At 43.2% G+C, this 18,802-nt stretch overlaps 2 protein-coding genes across 2 annotated transcripts; both read right to left on the bottom strand.

Annotated features, from left to right (window-relative positions):
* Window positions 1-3,271: 3,271 nt before the first annotated feature.
* LOC131815289 (olfactory receptor 6Y1) lies at window positions 3,272-4,249 on the bottom strand. Its single transcript, XM_059147024.1, has one exon. It carries the CDS (start codon window positions 4,247-4,249, stop codon window positions 3,272-3,274), a length of 978 nt encoding a protein of 325 aa, XP_059003007.1.
* Window positions 4,250-13,632: 9,383 nt separating this feature from the next.
* Window positions 13,633-14,586, bottom strand: LOC131815173 (olfactory receptor 6P1). Its single transcript, XM_059146870.1, has one exon. It carries the CDS (start codon window positions 14,584-14,586, stop codon window positions 13,633-13,635), a length of 954 nt encoding a protein of 317 aa, XP_059002853.1.
* Window positions 14,587-18,802: the final 4,216 nt, after the last annotated feature.

Genomic DNA, 18,802 nt, shown 5'->3' with positions numbered 1-18,802 from the left:
TCCAGCTCCCTGCCCGCGCTCCCTCCCGCAGGGTCCTCCGCGGAGGCACTCGTGGTCCCCCCTCATGACCTAAGGATGCTCAGAGCGACGTCCTCCACGTTGAAGTGATGCTCCCCTCCCTTCCTACACTTTTAAAAATATTTTATTTACTCATTTGAGAGAGAGAGAGACAGAGGCCAAGCCGGGGGCAGGTGCAGAGGCCGAGGGAGGAGCAGGCTCCCCGCTGAGCAGGGAGCCGGATGCGGGGCTCGATCCCAGGACCCTGGGGTCATCACCTGAGCTGAAGGCAGACGCTTAATGGACTGAGCCACTCAGGCCTCCTTTTCTACACATTTTTAAATTAAAAAAAAAAAAAAAAATATATATATATATATATATATATACACACACACACATATATATATATACCAACATCCTCAAATTTTATTTATAGTAAGCACTGGGTGAGGTGCATAAACAATGAACTTGGAACACTGAAAAAAATAAAAGAAAATTTAAAAAAATCATTGCTGGGTCGCCTGGGTGGCTCAGTGGGTTAAAGCCTCTGCCTTCAGCTCAGGTCATGATCCCAGGGTCCTGGGATGGAGCCCCGCATCCGGCTCTCTGTTCAGCAGGGAGTCTGCTTCCTCCTCTACCTGCCTCTCTGCCTACTTGTGATCTCTGTCAAATAGATAAATAAAATCTTAAAAAAAAATTAAAAAATAATTAAAAATAAAAAATAATTGCCCAGAGAAAATAAAATAAAAATGTATATACCAATGTCCTCAAATTTTATTATTTATTTATAATATTAAATAATATATTTATAATGTGTTATTTATATTTAAATACAACTGTTAATCATATAAATGTATTAATAATTAATATTTATTGCATTAAATAATATATAACATGTTCTATTATGCATGGTATATGTGTATATATAATGTATGTATATCACACATGTAATATATATTATGTATAATAATAAAGGTGTAAAATATGTTATATATGTATATTATACATATATTATTTAATAATAAATATGTGTTATGTTTATTATGTATTTAAATTATATTTATTATAAAAATATGTATATATTTATATTCTTATATTATAATAATTAGTATATATTATATAATATTTACAAATATACAAATAATAAACATATATTTATTGAGTTAAGTTATAAATTTTTTAAGTTGCCTTGAGAACTTAATGAATATTAAAAAGGTAAGTAATAACTCTTGCTCTTACCAAAATGGGTTAATAGAAATTGGAGTTGAACTCCCATCTTAAAAAATTAAATTCTGGGAAAAATGAACATTTTCCGGACATTGTACAACAGGCAGCATAGGGGCCCCAAGAGAAAAGAAGGCACAAACCCCTAACACTTCCATCCATCGTCACAGAGAGTTGCCCTAAAACAAACACCTATAAGGCAAAGGTGACATAAAATGGAGTTGCTCAAAACGGAATCTACTCGATTAATTTCAAAAGGCAGTAAAAAATGAGATTAAAATTTAACACCAGAGATTACTCAGTTGGATAAAAAAAAATCTACTTATATACAATCTCTAAGGTGTCTACTTTAATTATGAACCACAGGTCACTTAAAGATTCAAAGATGGGAAAAATACATGCCATGACCCCCAAATTGAATCCAAGCTGTAGTGACTGTATTAATATCAGCTAATGTTAATTTTAGAACCAGGGACATTCTTTGAGATAAAGGGTATAATTTCAGAATAGTAAAGTGTTCAATATATCAAAAAAACATAAAAATCCCAAATATATATGTATACAATCATAAAAATTAAAAATTCATTAAAGAAAACACTGATAACTGACAAACCTGCCGTTATAATTGACTCAGTAACTGAAAGAACAAGGCTACCTCAAATAAGGATATAAAAGGGCAAAGAGGGGCGCCTGGGTGGCTCAGTGGGTTGGGCCTCTGCCTTCCTCTTGGGCCATGATCTCAGGGTCCTGGGATCGAGTCCCGCATCGGGCTCTCTGCTCAGCAAGGAGCTTGCTTCCCCCATTCTCTCTGCCTGCCTCTCTGCCTACTTGTGATCTCTGTCAAATAAATAAATAAAATCTTTTAAAAAATCACAAAACCTGTTGAATAATTATATTGTATACCTGAAACTGACGATACTGCATGTTCTTAAAAAAATTTAAGAACCCTAAAGGCATTATGACAAATGAGCCTGACACAGAAGATTATAGATTGTATGATTCCATGTATATGAATTTCTAGAAAAGGGAAAGCTAAAGGGACAAAAAGCATGTCAGTTGCCAGTGGTAGGTCTAGCGGTATGAGTAAAAGACTTAGTGAGAAAGGCACAAAGAAATTTTGGGGGATGATGGAAATGTTCTGTGTAGTGATTGTTGTTGTTTGACAACTATATACTTTTCCAAAACTTAATGGACTTTAAAAAAGGTGAAATTTATTGAATGGAATTATACTTTACAAATCTGATTTTAAAAAGGCTGACTGCAGTATAAGAAGTGAAAAGTAATTGCTAATAAAATCTACAGTAAGCAGACATAGAAAATCTTCTTTTTAATGTTAATATTTTGAAAACACATGGTATACATTCTAAAATTTACCGAGATTTTCACAAAGCTTGGGCCACTCATTGGCTTTGAACTTTTGGAATCCACAAATGATAAGATGATGACTTTATTTGGATGAACACATACCAGTGTCTCTAGAAAAAGAGAAAGGTGGGAGGAAGTGGGGAGGGAAGGAGAGAGGCAGGGAGAGAGGGAGCAAATCTTCAAGTCTGTAAGAGGGAAGATGGGACAGAGTTAGAAGGGAAGAAGAAAAAGAGGGAGAACGGAAAGAAAGATGGGGGAAAGGGAGGAACAGGAAGAGCCAAAATGTCAAAATGTATTTACAATTCCCATTTTCATCTTCTGTGTTCAAATGTCTATTTATTCAATTATCCCTTCTACAAATACGTATTAAACACCTCCTATGTGACAGAGCTGAATGCACAGATGACACATTAGTAGACAGACAAATCCATGCTCTATGGACTCCGCGTGTTAGTGGAAGAACAAAATATGTCCTCATTTCAAATAATTCTTGGAAAATGTTTAAAACTTGTCTACTGAGCTAGAAGAGGCTACCTCTTGGGGATCTGGCTCTTCAGCCATGCTCATGCATGCACAGACACGCAAACACAGGGGATCAGTGTTGAAGTACTGGAGGCTGATGGATAAGGTGTGGGGTGTGGATTCATGTGCTCCTGACTCAGGCCTTAAGGGATTCTGTATGTTTTTAATTACTCAAAGCCACGTCTTCCGTGGGCCCACTTCCTTTGCAAAGTATGGTCTTCTTGAGGGCTACCTTTACTTCACGATTCCTCAGACAGTAGATGATAGGGTTGAGGAGGGGGACAATGACAGTGTAGAGCACAGACACCGCTTTGTTGGAATCATAGGCATACATGAGCTTGGGGCGGGCGTAGGTGAAGAGGGTTGTGGAATAGAAGAGGATTACAACTGTCAGGTGAGAGGCGCAGGTGGAAAATGCCTTTTGGCGGCCCTGTGCGGAAGTGATCCTGAGGATGGTGCTGAGAATGGAGGCGTAAGATGCCACCACTACACAAAGGGGGACGGCAATGACCATGAGGGCCAAGAAGAAGTCTACTAGCTCAGCCTGTGAGGAGTCCTCACAGCAGACATTGAGGAGCGGAGAAATATCACAAAAGTAATGATTGATGCGGGGTGTGCCACAGTAGTAGAGTCGGGCTATGAACACCATCTTAATCATGGCAGTCATGAGCCCACAGAGCCAGCATCCCCCAGCCAATGTACCACACAGCTGGTTGGTCATGATAACTGAGTAGCGTAGTGGATTACAAATGGCAACGTGGCGGTCAAAGGCCATGACAGCAAGAAGGATGTACTCCGTGCAGACAAAGGTCACAAAGAAGTAAAGTTGAGTCATGCAGCCATTGAAGGAGATGGTCTTATCATGGCTGAGGAAGTCTACCAGCATCTTGGGGCTGATGACTGTGACATACCACATCTCCAGGAAGGAAAGATTGCTCAAGAAGAAGTACATGGGCTTGTGCAACTTCCCATCGCTGCGAATGCCCAGGATAATGAGAGCATTCTCCAGCAAGGTCAGCAGGTAGGCTGCCAGGAACATGAGGAAGAGCAACATCTGGAAGGCCGGCCGTGTTGGAAATCCCAGAAGAATGAAATGTATGGTCGCTGTACGGTTATCTACTTCCAGAACCTTGCTGATCATACCTGGCTGGGGGCACAAACAAAATCAGTTTTTCCTGTGTCCTGAGCACCAGCCTATGGTTCCTGACATTGACAGAGCCCAGCAAACTCATGTCAATAGAAGTCCTCCTGCCATTACAACTTTACTTCCTCCTACGGCATAATCAAAACCAAAATTTGGGCAAAAATGTACTTTAGAGAGCTTATATTTTATTTTTTTCTCAAATTGAGCCAAGAGTGATAACTCATCCAAGGTCCCATAGAAGTGAAATTGGAAACTTCGGACTCCAGTTAGTTCTATACCTTCCTAATACATCTCCATTGAGCATAGGAGGATGGCCTTCATAGCACCCCTTCACTATAAGCAAGAAATCCAATTTACTGCATATGGGAAGGAGATAGGAGACTCAAGTGTTCATCACCCAGATTCTGGGTGACTCTGGAAAAGTCTTATGGCCCCACTTACCTATAAGAAAAGATTTCTACTGTTTTGTTTTGTTTCCTATTTAACAAGGTCATAGAGCTTAAATGAAGCAATATTTGAGCAAACACACAGGGTTAATAGTAAATTTTATATGAATATTCACCAGCTTCCTGGAGAACAAAATCAAATAGATATTTTAAAAGGTAATGTTTTCTTTCATCCAATTCATTGTATGGAGTACTTGATTAGGAGTCTGGAAAAAGTAAATCAAATCCCACTTTTGTCTCCCTCCAGCTAAGTGAGCAAGTGACTTCATTTTCAGAATACTAATTCTTTTATTTTCAAGGTGGATATAATATAATTTCATCACATCTGTAAACATCTAATGAGCTTTAAGGTTTAAATTAAATTCCCATGGAAATTCTTGTGACCTTTCCAGGATGCTCTGCTAATTCTCCCTGCCAAAAACTCAACACAGATCGACACAGCCATTGTTAATGAAGAAGGAGGGGATTGTAAGACCTTTCCAGGGGTATCAGGAAAAATGGAGAACCTGACGCCTTCTGCCATCAGTGAGCCTCCTGTATGGTTACCCCCCACCACCACCACCATGGATGCAGTCTCCTTCCGGGGGGCTGAGAATCACTCCGAACCTGAACCTCAAACCTCCCACCTTCCATGTGGAGTGCCTCACCCTTCCCAGGCTTTCTCTGGCATCTACGGCCTGATTCCTCCCTCCCACACTCGCCCAGAGTCAGTCTCTCTCCTTCTCTTCTCCTCAACAACTCTGCTTGTGTGCAGGACGTATGACGCACGGCTGGGGAAGGCTGTCTGTTTTTCCTGAGCTGGAAAATGGCCGCCCACCCCATCCACCTCCCTCTCGCTACCCAGACCTCGCTTTAGGATCCTAAAGGGAGGCAGAACAGCCATCTCTTAGGGACCCACGTTAGAGAGGAACACAGACACGGATAAACAAACCAATACCTGATAGTGCAAATTCAACAAGCAAGTTTGTTTTCTGGTGGAACTCAGCCTTTAATTCACACACACACACACACACACACACAGGGCACAAAATGGCCCCTGCTTGCCATGGCCTAGGATTCACGAGGTAGTGTAGGGATGGTGGAGCTTACAAACAAGGGATGGTCCCTGAACCCCGAACTCCCTCAGCTTCTTTCTACTCTTCTCTGAGGGTGAGGATCCAGCAGCAGGAAACTTGTTAGTGAATAACTTAGGCCCACCCTCCAGCCAGGCTTTTGCTCAGCACACCTCTGTCCTGGCAAACGGATGCATGAGATCAACCTGTTTCCAGCTACTGAGGACCCATGAGATCAACCTGTTTCCTCCCTCCCAAATGGGGGGAGCATGTCCATTTGGGAGGCACATCCTCGATGCCCGGTAATAAGACACCAGTCTCTTGAGCTGTATCCTTGGACTCATTCCCTCTTGCATTTCTCTATTCCAACAATGGGCAGGGAGGGCATTATACCTAGAAGTCCTTTCTTCCTGGAACCCTTCCCAGGGTCCCCCAGGAAATGTGATGATGCAACATATTGTCAGGACTTCAGCAACAGGCACTGGCTGTCATTGTCAGAGGAGATGCCTCCGCCCTGAAGCTGGGCTTGAAGGCAGCCCCTGCAACTGGAGATGAAGACCTAGCACATGCGGGGGGGATGTTCTCACAGGCGTCGTGCATTCTTTCCTGTACTTCCCCCAGGAATGTCAGGGTCAGAGGCAGCGCCGCTGGGGAAATGAGCATGAGAGAAGGATCGGACAAAATAAAGGAGGAAGAAGAAGGTGTACAGAATTCTGGCAAAGACATCTGACTGAGCAATCTTATCATTTAAGCATAGGATTAGCTTTGTTTTCCAGTAGTCCACTAAAAGAGGAAAAGTCACATAAGAGAGAAAAAAATTGGAATTACAGTATGAGCACCTCTGAGCCTTGAAACTCTCCATATATAGAAGATGTACATATTACAGAGAGATCGACAGATGATAGATAATAGATGGATGATGGGTAGGTAGATGGATAGACAGACTTGTATCTATATATATAATATGCTTTGCCAATAGTCCCATGCTATGTAAATGCAGGACGGGGTCTAGGTCTCAGATCTCCAGGGCTGGGCCATCTTAGTCCCATCAGTGGCTTCCAAGGTCACTTATCAATTCCATCTGGCAGAGGAGGAAGAGAGCAAGGCTCCGAGAGTGACAGCCTTTGTTCCCACACAAGATTGGCAGCAAGCAGGTCCCTGAACAGAATGGGCTGCCCCCGTGGCAGACGAGGCCTCACGTTTGCAAGATCTGACGGCACAGTACTTCACGTGAGCCTCACCGTCGGCAGTTAGCCCGGACAAACATCATAGTGCCTCGTTGAATCTTACCGTCTTCCTCTTACGGTATATACCGCACAATGAACAGTGAAATCTTCTAAAGGGTTAGAAATCATCCGAACTGCAACCACCATCCCCTTTGCCAGACCCGCCCTCAATTAACGGAGAAACAACACTCTCACTCACGTCCCTGTGTTGCGCCTTCCCCCTCCCCCATGTCCTCATTCTCCTTCTCTCCTATGGTCATTCCACTTTCTCTGCCACTTTCTCTCTGTCTGTTTCCCAGGGCGGAGCACTCCTGGACTCTGCATTTTGCGAGGCATACAGGTGGGCCGATGCAGTAAACTGAGGGATCTTCAGGAGCACAGATCACTGGGCAATCAGATTACAGCAGAGTCTTAAAACGACATGACAGCCTACATTACCAGCACTTCTTCATCCGGCTCAATATGCACCTGTGAGAGGGAAATACCGCTGAAGCAAAATGTACTAACCTCACTCCCCAACTGTACGGTGTACCTGCACTTAAGCTCACCACACAATAAGCTCACGGAAGACAACTAGTTTTAAAATACCAATAAAATGAAAGCTCCTAAGAACCAGGGATTGAAATAAAAATGATTTTAAATCCCCTGGGAATACCTAAGAGCCTTTTTTCAACCCACCATTTTCCCAGTCATGTAACTGAGGACTCTTCTCCCAGTGTTGTCAGGCATGTCCACTGTGGATGGAGAAAAGAGGAGAGATCATGTAGACCAGGAGGAGGAAGGCCATGTCCCCAGGCTCAAGAGGTGCTAGGCAAGCCCAGTTGTGTCTGTTCAGCTTGAAGTAGGTGTAGAATGAGCTATTTATGCTCTGCCAGCTTCTGAGCTACTAGAGGAGCAGACAACTCCCTCCCGCCCACAGGGGACCTCCCAGTAGACACAACCCTCAGGAAAGTGTTTGGCCTTTCCAGGGCCCAAGAGGACTCGGGAGAAGTACTAGGGAAGAGCTCAGTTAAATATTACAATTTAAATGGCACAAGAGAGACCTTAGGCTTGAGGCACATCATCTTCCTCCCACCAGACTCTGGAGCAGAGGAAGGTGAGGGAACAGGGCATGTGTGTGTCCTCTTCTCTTTCTGGAGAATGGTCTCAAAAATCATAAGATCCTCTGGGGAATATAGTGCTATAACTGAAGTCATTCAGCAGAAAATCAGAATGGCATCTACTCACTCTTATTTGGGGACCCAAGTACATGTACACACACATCTACAAGCTCCAAACACCCTTAGATGTCACACACACGAGTGTCAGTTCTATACACCTACACGATTCTCATGTGTCAGTGACTCAGTAGATGAGCACATCCATATGTATTTCAAAGAGATTTACATACCCCCATGCCCACCACAGCATTATTAGCAGCAGCCAAGATATGGAAACCACCTAAATGCCCATCAGTGCATGATTGGATAAAAAGATGTGCCATGAGACTCTGGCCATGAGAAAGGAGGGAATCCCACCATGTGAGACAACATGGATGAACCCTATAAGCACAAGTGCTAAGTGAGGTAAGTCAGATAGAGAAAGACAAGTACTGTATGACATCGCTTATATGTGGAATCCTTAAAAAAAAAAAAAAGTCATACTCATAAAAAACGGATGGTAAAATGGTGTTTATTAGGGAATGGGAGTGAGAAGATGAGACTCACGGAGTTTAAGGGTACACATTCGCAATGAATAGCAAATAAGCCATAATTTTCAATGCACAGTATAATAGATATAGGCAACAATATGGGACTATAATCATGTAACGTGACAAATATGGCTACAAAGACAATCATATTACAATATATAAATGTATCAAAGTGCCATGTTGTACACCTTCAATTTACCCAGTGTTATGTGTTAAATATATTCAATTAAAACAAACAAACATAAAAACAAACAAACAATAACAACAACAACAAAAAAAAACATGAGTTTTCATTGCTCTCTGTTAGCTCTGTGGGCAAACACATGTCTCAGGTCTCTCCAAGTACTATGTTCCTCGTTTTTAAAAGGCAATGGCAACATTAACCCAGAAGTTAATAAAACAAAATACCATCCCTTCTTGTTACAACTATTTACAACCATTCCTTGCTACAAAGAAAAAAAGCTATAGTTAAAACTCTGAGCGCTTAAAGGAAAAAAGGAATTCTAATTTCATTCTATTGTTTCTTGTCACAGAAGAAAAAAAAAACAGTTAATTAAGGGATAATATTGAAAGATAGGCAGAGCCTATAGCTTTGAATTGAGTGAGAAAAAGCGCAGAGCTTATGTACTGTAATATGTCTGACTCTGAACCGTATTCAAGATCATTATGTTTTAGTATAATTATGTGCTTAGCTTTAGTAAAAATAAATAGAGTGATTTTTAAATGTAAAGGTTGAAGTTTACTGGAGAAATTCACATTTTTCCTTGTATTTTATAGTTGTTTCTGAAAATTGTGCTTTCTATTTCCTCTCAATATAAAAATTTTGAGGCAGATAACCACATTGTGTGCTTTCTATGCACTGTCTTATGAATTAAAAATTACACAATTTATTTTTTCTTTTTAAATGCAAGAATATTCTGAGTTAATTGTGATGAAGAGTGCCCCTGTTTTAAAATAAATGAAGTTTATTTAAAGAATCATAATGAACACAGGCTCTTCTCTTGTTCCCTTTCTGCTATCTCTCTCTGGTGAAAAGTTGGCTCCACTGAGTGGATGTTCATAACCTAAAGAAGAGGAAATAAAACAAAACAAAATAAAATAAAGTGTGGCAACATAAAAGAACGTAGAACTTACTTGCAGTAGCTACTGGAATCCTAGGTATAGTGTCTGGGAATTAACCCACCACTCTCCAGCTAGCCTGTGAATTACAACTTTAAAGAGACAATAAATCTCACACTTCCTGGAAAGACAAAATAGGAGGTGTGGAGGGAGGTGTCACCATCTTAATCTGGCAACTTAGTAAAATATATGTCATTTGAAAAATTTTTAAAAATCTAAAACTAAAAATCATTTGAAAACTTCTCAAAGAATGCAAGGCAAAAAGCAGATAAATCTATTACATCAGGCACATAAAGTTGAAAATGAAAGAAAGCACAAATCACAATGACTCCAACAAATGGGGATTGATTTTTTATTGTTTAATTTAAAAAAAATAAACAGAACTCGGGAGATCCCTGGGTGGCTTAGTCAGTTATGCAGCCCACTCTAAGATTTCATCTCAGGCCATGATCTCAGGGTCCTGGGATCAAGCCAAGCCCCGTGTTGGGTTTCATGCTCCCTGGGGAGTCTGCTTGAGGGTTCCGTCTTCCTCTCCCTCAGCCTTTCCCCCCACTCACCTACTCTCCTTCCCTCTAAAATAAACAAAATAAACATTAAAAAAAAAAAAAAAACCAACTAGGATACAGGAATTAGCTGGTGCTGGTTCTGCTTCTCCACCATGGTATCAAAGACCCATGATTTTCATGTGTTTCTGCATCTCCAGGCTCAGTGAGCTGACCACCCTTCCTCGTGTCTGTTACCTCGTGGACTACTGGGTTGTCTTAGCAAAGAAAAATGAGCCATCCACCCCAGTGAGTACACCTTGGGCACCTCTCACACTAGATGAAGAGCAAACAAGAAGGGCTTCCACCTCCTGCTGGGAAGAGATGACCGAACGAGAACCATACCTGAAGGCCATCTGACCTTCTCTAGCTCTTCCTTCCAAGAAGGTTGGTATCAAGCACAAAATCCAAGACCAAAATGGCTAGGAAGAGATTAACGTTCTATGCTAATATTCTAATAGAGTTATGATCCATTCCGATCATCTTTGAAGGGAGTGCAAACCTTACTGAGTCAACTCAATGACGAGCTGTGATATTGAGTTGTGATATTGAGTGATTGGGTATTGGAAATGCTGAGTTTTCTAATCAATTTATCACCCTTTCCACATAATTACAAAGGGTGCTCTGAGCTTAGCTTTCCACGTAATGGTCTTGAGGACCTGCTCAGTCCTCCAATCTCCATTCATGGTTAGTAAAACAGACACATCTTTTAGAAGTGCATAATCATATGATTTATGACAAAATGGTAATAAAGATGGGGCTTAGCATTTATTAAATAGTTACTGCACATTAGCTATTACATGCCGGAAGATATGAGTCTTCACCAAATAATCAAAGGCCACCCTTGGCTTCAGTGTCACTTAGAGAAATAGAGGACAGAGACACAACACGCAGGCAGGCAGCTTCAGGAATTTCTCTCCCGCGGAAGGAGTACTGAAAACAGATGGGGCTTTGTCTCTGGGCTTCAAATTCATAGGGCAAGGGAGAGGCCATGAGATTCACACACAGGAGCACATGGTCCACCTCGATTTGGAACTCTCAAGCCCCAGAAGAGCTATCGTCTCTTCTAAAAGCTCTGTGGGGTCCATGGTTTCCAGGGTTCCCAGCAAAAGGCATGCCAAGTTACGAAAGCAGCCTGGAGCTGTAACTTACACCCAGTTACCTATAATACTTATCATCATTCTCCCAGTCCAAAGGACTTTTGCTCATTGGACCTCATTTGTACCATATGCAGTGTTGCTTAGCAACATTTACCAGGCTTCCAAGAGCCCTGAGCTAGAAAGTTCACAGAAGGTGAATTCTTTCCCGGTGTATATGAATATCAAGTTGTCACATTATATGCTTTCAATACCTTACAGTTTATTTGTCAATTGTAGTTCAGGAAAGCTGGGGGAAGAAAAAAAAAAAAAAAAAGGTGATCCAAGGTGAAATTTACCTACGAAGAGAAAAGATGTTAACACTTCACTCCCAGGTACACTAGTTGATATTCACAGCAAGCATATGAGGTAGGTGATAATATTTTCATTGTAACAGGGACGACGTAGAGGTAAAACTAAGATCCAAGTGAGATTTCTTGGTTTTAGGAGCAAAATTCTTAGCATAAAACACCAGGCCTTCCATAGCTCTATGAATGGAAAAGAGAACATAGTAAGGCAAAGCTCCATGGAGCCAATCTCAGAAATGTTTCTTTAAAAGGCTATTTAGAAATTCCATGAAAATAAAGTAACTTATATTTTTAAAAGGGTCAGATTTCTTTGTTGCTTTTGTTATTTCATTTTAGAACCTGGAAAACCCAAAATGATTATTGACCAAGTAGTTTTCTTTAATAAACAATCATCTTTTCCCCTCACAAATTGTTTTAAGCACAATTTGCATTTACGAGTATTTGCTCACTACAATTTTTTATCATCATCATTATTATTCTACATATTTCACAACTAAAGAAACATCAAATATGGTTCACATGCGCAGAACGTAACCTTGAGTCAGGGTGTGAAAATCTCCCTAAGCAATTCAAGAAAGTTTCCAAAACTCAAAGAAACTCAAAAGAATGTATATAGTTCAGGCTTTGAATCTGAGGCATCTCACTCACTCTAAGGGAGATACCTGCGTCCCATATCTCATTCCTTCATTCCCTCTCTCATTAAGACATTTTCTACTCTTAGGGTGCCTGGGTGACTCAGGTTGTTAAGCACTTGCCTTCAGCTCAGGTCATGATCCCAGGGTTCTGGGATCGAGCCCTGCATCAGGCCTCCCTGCTCAGCAGGAAGCCTGCTTCTCCCTCTCCCACTCCCCCTGCTTGTCTTTCCTCTCTCTCTCTCTCTCTCTCTCTCTCTCTGTCAAATAAATAAATAAATAAATAAAATCTTTTAAAAAGAGAGAGAGAGACATTTTCTGCTCTTGTGCTCATTTGCTTCAGGAGCAAAACTTAAAAAGTATTTAGCAACTGGTATAACCCAGGTACCAACTAATTAAAGCAGAAACTGTCCCGAGCGCTGGAGAAGATTCTGAGAGCAACCTATATACAAGATTGCGACTGCATTTTGTTGACTCTGGAATCAATACTAATTATGTCAATCCCCCTGAGAGTCAAAGAAGGGAGAGGCCGATGAATATGGGACCGTGTTCAGGTTGGTGCACATGTAGCTGAGTATCGACGTGACGCTTTCCCCCTCCTTGCCTTGCAGACTTGTATATAAGACTTGTATATAAGACTTGTAGACTTGTAAGACTTGTAGAGGTGCAGAGTATTGATTAGGTGACATGAGTTTCGGTTCTTGGGGTGCAATAATTGTACTTTTGTGATTCCTCATGGAAGTGGGATTTGAGAATTTGGATCTTTGAAACTGCTACGATAAAGCATATATCACCTTGACATACCCATCTGTAAGTCCCCTTTCTTTTATTTTCTCATTTGTAACATAAGAGGGTTGATCTAAAGTAGGGAATCTCCAGCTAACTATGAACCAAGAGTTGCTATGAAGTTGGAAACTGTGCACAGCAGAGTTGTAACCTAGACATACTCTATCAGACCCTCTACAGACTTTTTTTTTTTTCCTGGGAATTTGCATCTTAACCAACCCCCAGGAGATTCGTATGCAGCTAACTCAATTTTAGTTCAGAAAACCTGTTCAAGATCAATGACTCATAAATGTTTGTTTGTGTCAGGAGATTCCCAGAGGCTATTTAGCAGAACCACCTACTAATTGATACTTATGTTCCCTCTGAGCCTATTTTATGATTCCTTGACATGGCACTACTAAGACGCTGTTCCTGCCTGCCTGCCTGCTAGGTTCTGCTGCACATCAATCTGGAACATCCCTAGAATAGTGGCATCTGCCCAGGACCAACTTTCTGAGAGCACCCTTCACCTCCTCGTTCCTCAGGCAGTAGATGGCTGGATTGAGGAATGGCACAATGACGGTGTAGAGCACAGAGATGATCTTGTTGTGGTTGAAGGTGTACATGGCCCGGGGCCGCGCATAGGTGAAGAGGGTGGAGGAATAGTAGATGACAACCACTGCCAGGTGAGAGGCACAGGTAGAGAAGGCCTTGCGACGGCCCTGGGCAGTAGGAATTCTCACGATGGCGGCGATGATGGCAGCGTATGATGAAACCACAGCCAACAGAGGGAGAAGGATCATCACCAGGGCCAAGAGGAAGTCTACCAGTTCTGCTTGCTCCTTGTCAGAGCAGGTGAGGTTGAGTAGGGGAGAGATATCACAGAAGAAGTGGTTGATGATGTTGGGTCCACAGTAGGACAGTCGGGAAATGAAAAGAAGCTTCATCATGGAGCTGAAGAAACCACTACCCCACGAGGAAGCTGCAAGGCGGATCGCCAGGCTGGAAGGCATGAGAGTGGGGTACCGGAGGGGCTCACAGATGGCCAGGTAGCGGTCATAGGCCATGACCGCGAGCAAGACACATTCGGTGCAGGCCAGGGCAATGAAGAAGTAGAGCTGGGTCATGCAGCCTACGTAGGACACTCTTCGGTCCTGGGTGAGAAATGCTCCCAGAAGACGGGGAACCGTGACATTGATGTACCACAGCTCCAAGAAGGAGAGGTGGGCGAGGAAAAAGTACATCGGGCGGTGGAGGCTTGGAGTGAGCCAGATTGTAGAAACGATGAGCGCGTTCTCCAACAGTGTCAGCAGGTAAATTGCGAGGAAGAAGACGAAGAGGAGTAGCTGGAAGGGTGGCGAGGCAGGGAAGCCCACCAAGACAAACTCCGCGACGTGGCCTCCACTCAGATTTCCCATCGTCTCTGTCCACCTGCCTACCTGAAAAACAACAGGAAGAGCAAGATGTTGAGAGACTGGAGGACCAAACTGCTACCCTCCCGCGCAACCCCAGGTAACAACCTTGCGAAGGCGCTCGGTAGTACGCTATCAATTACCGCGACATCTTTTAGTGCCTTCACTTCGCTGTTTCATCTCCCAGCTCAAGGGAAGAGTTCTCAGACTTGAGGATTGAACTTGAGAATTCAACAATCTAACGGCAGTGGGTATTGGATAAATGCTTGTCATACCGGTCTTACTATTTCCATTTTTGTTTTCTTATCCATGACATGCTCTTCCTTCACTCCCTGCAAAACTGTAAGCCCCAGAGCATCTGGACTCAGTATTTGTTGAGTGAATGAATAAAAAAAAAAAAAAAAAAAAAAAAAAAGGAGGGATAGCTAGCTGGAGACTGAGGGCTTCTCTCTCCAAGAAAAGAGGAAGTGGTAGGTCGAGGACATCACTGAGCTATAGGCTAGGCAGCCTGGATATTTCCCAAATATCCATGCACAGTTAGAGAAATAATTCAGTAGAGATGAGCTAAAAGAGTTCTTTTTAAAAAAAAAATATTATTATTTTTTACAGAGAGAGTGCCAGTGGTGGAGGAGTAGGACAGAGGGAGAGAGAGAGAGAGAATCCTGAGCGGCCTCCACATTTGGCATGTAGCCCCCCCCCCCCCCCCCGCCATGGGCTTGATTTCACAACCCTGAGATCGTGACCTGAGCAGAAATCAAAAGTCAGATGTTCCATCAACTGAGCTACCCAGGTGCCTCATTCTTTTAAAATTAATTAAATAACTAGTTAATTAATTAATCTGAGAGAGAGAGAGTGAGCCCAACAAAGAATTATTTTTCCATTCATTTTACAACTATTTTTGAGTACATTTTCTGTGCTAGAATTAGGTTGTCTCCTTGCAGGGCTGGTGTGGAGGTTGAAACATGGACCCCCCCAAAGTGCCCACACCCAAGCTCCGGAACCTGTGCATATTTCAGCCGCTGACGGTCTCTGCAGGTGTGACGACAGTAAGGGTATTGAGACAGTGGTCTATCCTGGACCATTCAGGTGCACCTTAAATGCAATGTCAAGGGTCCTTATAAGAGAGAGGCAGAGAGAAACGTGAGCTGGACACACGGAGAAGGAACTGCGGAGGTGGAACGGGGCGAGATTTGGCGACGCTGGCCCGGAGGACTGGAAGCCCAGGGACTACGACCCGAGGCACGCCAGCGGCCACCAGAGGCAAGAGGTGGATTCTGCCCCGGAGCCCTCGGAGGGAGTGTGACCCGGCCGACACCTGGCACGTTGATTTCACACGGCTCACCAGAAAGGAGAGAAAGAATCAATCCCCATTATTTTGAGCCACCAAATGTGTGGAATTTGTTACAACAGTACAAAACGGATGCAGCCGTTGAAACCTGAGATTGGAAGAGACCATCATATGCCCCTGGCCTCCCCTCTGAGCCCGGCAGGCTCCTCTCCATATTGCCAGGGGAGGGCACCTGACAGACACAAACATCTGACCTGAGATTCGATCACGGGCTACATATCATCACACTCTCTCATTTTTGGTGGGACTTCCCATTTTTTTCTGTAAGCAACATAAAAAACAATACATCATGGTCACAGCGCTGCTGAGCGGGGAGAGAAGGCAGCTGCAAGTGAGGGGAGCACAGAGGCATAGAGAAGCTGAATCCGGATGCTGTATCCTCGACCCCTGTAACCCTCTGTGTCAACGAGACTCAAGTTAAAAAAAAAAAAAAATTGAAAACAACAAAATCCCACTCCCAACCACAAAAGACAAACTAAAACAACAATACGTGGGCATGCCAATTGTAAACTGGACATCACATTATTTTTATCAAACGTTTAAATAGTTGCGTGGAATCTAATGTCCACCGCATGTGAGCACTGACATTTTAAATGAGGTTATTATGTCACTCCTTATGTGCTCAGTGATACCTACATGTTGGTGAGAGGATATTGATGAAGACGTCTTTCAAAAATTACGTGAGTGCATGTGCCTTTTTAAAAAATTGAAATTTCAGGGGCGCCTGGGTGGCTCAGTGGGTTAAAGCCTCTGCCTCCAGCTCAGGTCATGATCTCAGGGTCCTGGGATCCAGCCCCACGTCGGGCTCTCTGCTCAGTGGGAAGCTTGCCTCCCCCACTCTCTCTGCCTGCCTCTCTGCAACTTGTGATCTCTGTCGGTCCAATAAATAAATAAAATCTTTAAAAAAATTGAAATTTTACTTTAATTTTTCTCACTGAACTCATAATTCAAGGTATTATATTTTTATAATTACAAGTCTTTTATTGATTTCTCTATATCTGCATGTCTTTCTTATCTCTTGTACTCTGGAGGCTATAAAAGTTTTGAAAAAATTTTCTATTAGATTTTATTCTGTAATCAGCATGCATTTCACCAAAACAATAAAAATATAGGACATATTTTAAAGTATCTTATTTTTTATTGGCGTATCATTTTATAATAACGAGGACTGTGCTTCCTCTCGGTTCTTGTGTGCGTCCGTGAAAACCACTTATCATCAGAATGAGAGCAGTTTCAGAATCCATTCCTTTCTTACTCTTCATTTTGGAGATATAAATACCGAGGAAACTAGTTCATGGAAATAAATGACATTGATACACCACAGTTCGGGGGATGAAAGTCGTTTGGTTATAGTAATAACACTAAATTATTTGAACTTTCTATTAGTTATATGCCAGAAATTACACAGTCATCTATCATCAAAATGGTTTTTATTGATCTATTAACTGACAACTCAATCAGCTTCCATTCAGTTGTGTTGAAAGAAATAAATTGGAAAAGGCAGACTTGTAAAAGGACGTGCTGCCCAGAACGGTTCCTTCCCTCTCCCAGCACAGACGCTGCCCCCACACTACCTTCCCTCTGCCGGACGTGGTGGGTCCGTTATGCCCTCCTTTGGACCGAGGGAGAACAGGTTTTGAAAAGCAGAGAGAGAAAGGTGAAGACATTCTAGGAAAAGCTGATAAGATCTTTGAAGATCAGGGAATGTTTCCCTTGGAAGGAGTCATACCTGGATCTTGGAAAGCCTTTCTGCACCCTCCTGAGCGCATAAACCTGGGTTTGGAAAACGGACTTAATGCATCAGATACTTTTCTGAGAGCACGTTTGGAGAGGAGGACTGGGCAGCCAGTCGGGGGGCAACAAGAGGAGCAGGACAGGAAGGAGGCATAGCGTGCCCTAGGGTTGATTGCAATAGAGGTTGGAAACGGCTCTAAAAGGCCAGCTGGAAATGCCAAAGCCAAGTTCAGGGCATTAGCTGGTGCCCTAGAGTGAGCAATGTCCCCACGTCTGAAAAGGGACCGACCCCACCTCACCTTTCCTCGGTGTACAGATCCGTGCCTAGAACATGGCAGGCAACGAACACATGAGCGGGTTTGAGTTTCAGCCTTGATTTGTATAATCGTGAATCATTTACTTCATTTGGTCACACATTTTGGAACGTACACACACGGAACACAAGCTAGAGTTCTTTCCAGCTGCGACACCGCATGAAAGTTGCTTGAAAGTCCTGAGGGTCGGGGTGGGAAGAAGCTGTTAGAGAGCAGGTGGAGGGTGGAAAGTACAGACTGGAAAGTACACACCGTCTGGTTTCGGGTGTGTCTGGGGCCAGTCTTGCTCCGCAGCCCCTGGTGCCTTCAGTTGTCTGCTGGTTGCATCGCAAGCCAGCAGACGAGGTCCCCAAGACCCTAGCTCCCGCCCACTCTGCAGTGTCACTTCCCATCACCATCACCCTTGGTTTCCAGCTAAGTCATTGAAAACAAAATGACTGACGTTTGCTGCTCAGGCTGGCCTGCTGTTGCCAAGGACTTTCTCCTCCAGCCGGAGCAATGCTGGCCCCTCGCCCCTGTGGCCCCACCTCTCCAGGCTCTAGACCTGCCCTTCCTTTCCGAGGAGGCCCTCCTAGACAGAGTGCTTCGGACTCTCGGCCGTCAGATGCCTCAGGTCGCTCTGAGTTACCCGTGCGCTGTGCACACTGATCTCTTGTGTTGTTCGTTCCTTGTTTTCCCTTGTTTAACCTCTGAGCCACGTCTGGTCCTCACGGTCGGGCTTAGCCCAACAGCCCTCCTCGGCTGCCACCTCGACAGGAGGTCAGGGCAGCATTCCGCCACGAGGCCAACACGGGACAGATGAGCCTGAATTTCAACACTCACAGTA

This window comes from Mustela lutreola, chromosome 14 (genome assembly GCF_030435805.1).
Source record: "Mustela lutreola isolate mMusLut2 chromosome 14, mMusLut2.pri, whole genome shotgun sequence".
Lineage (NCBI taxonomy): Eukaryota > Metazoa > Chordata > Mammalia > Carnivora > Mustelidae > Mustela > Mustela lutreola.
This window is presented reverse-complemented; position numbering and strand designations above follow the sequence as displayed.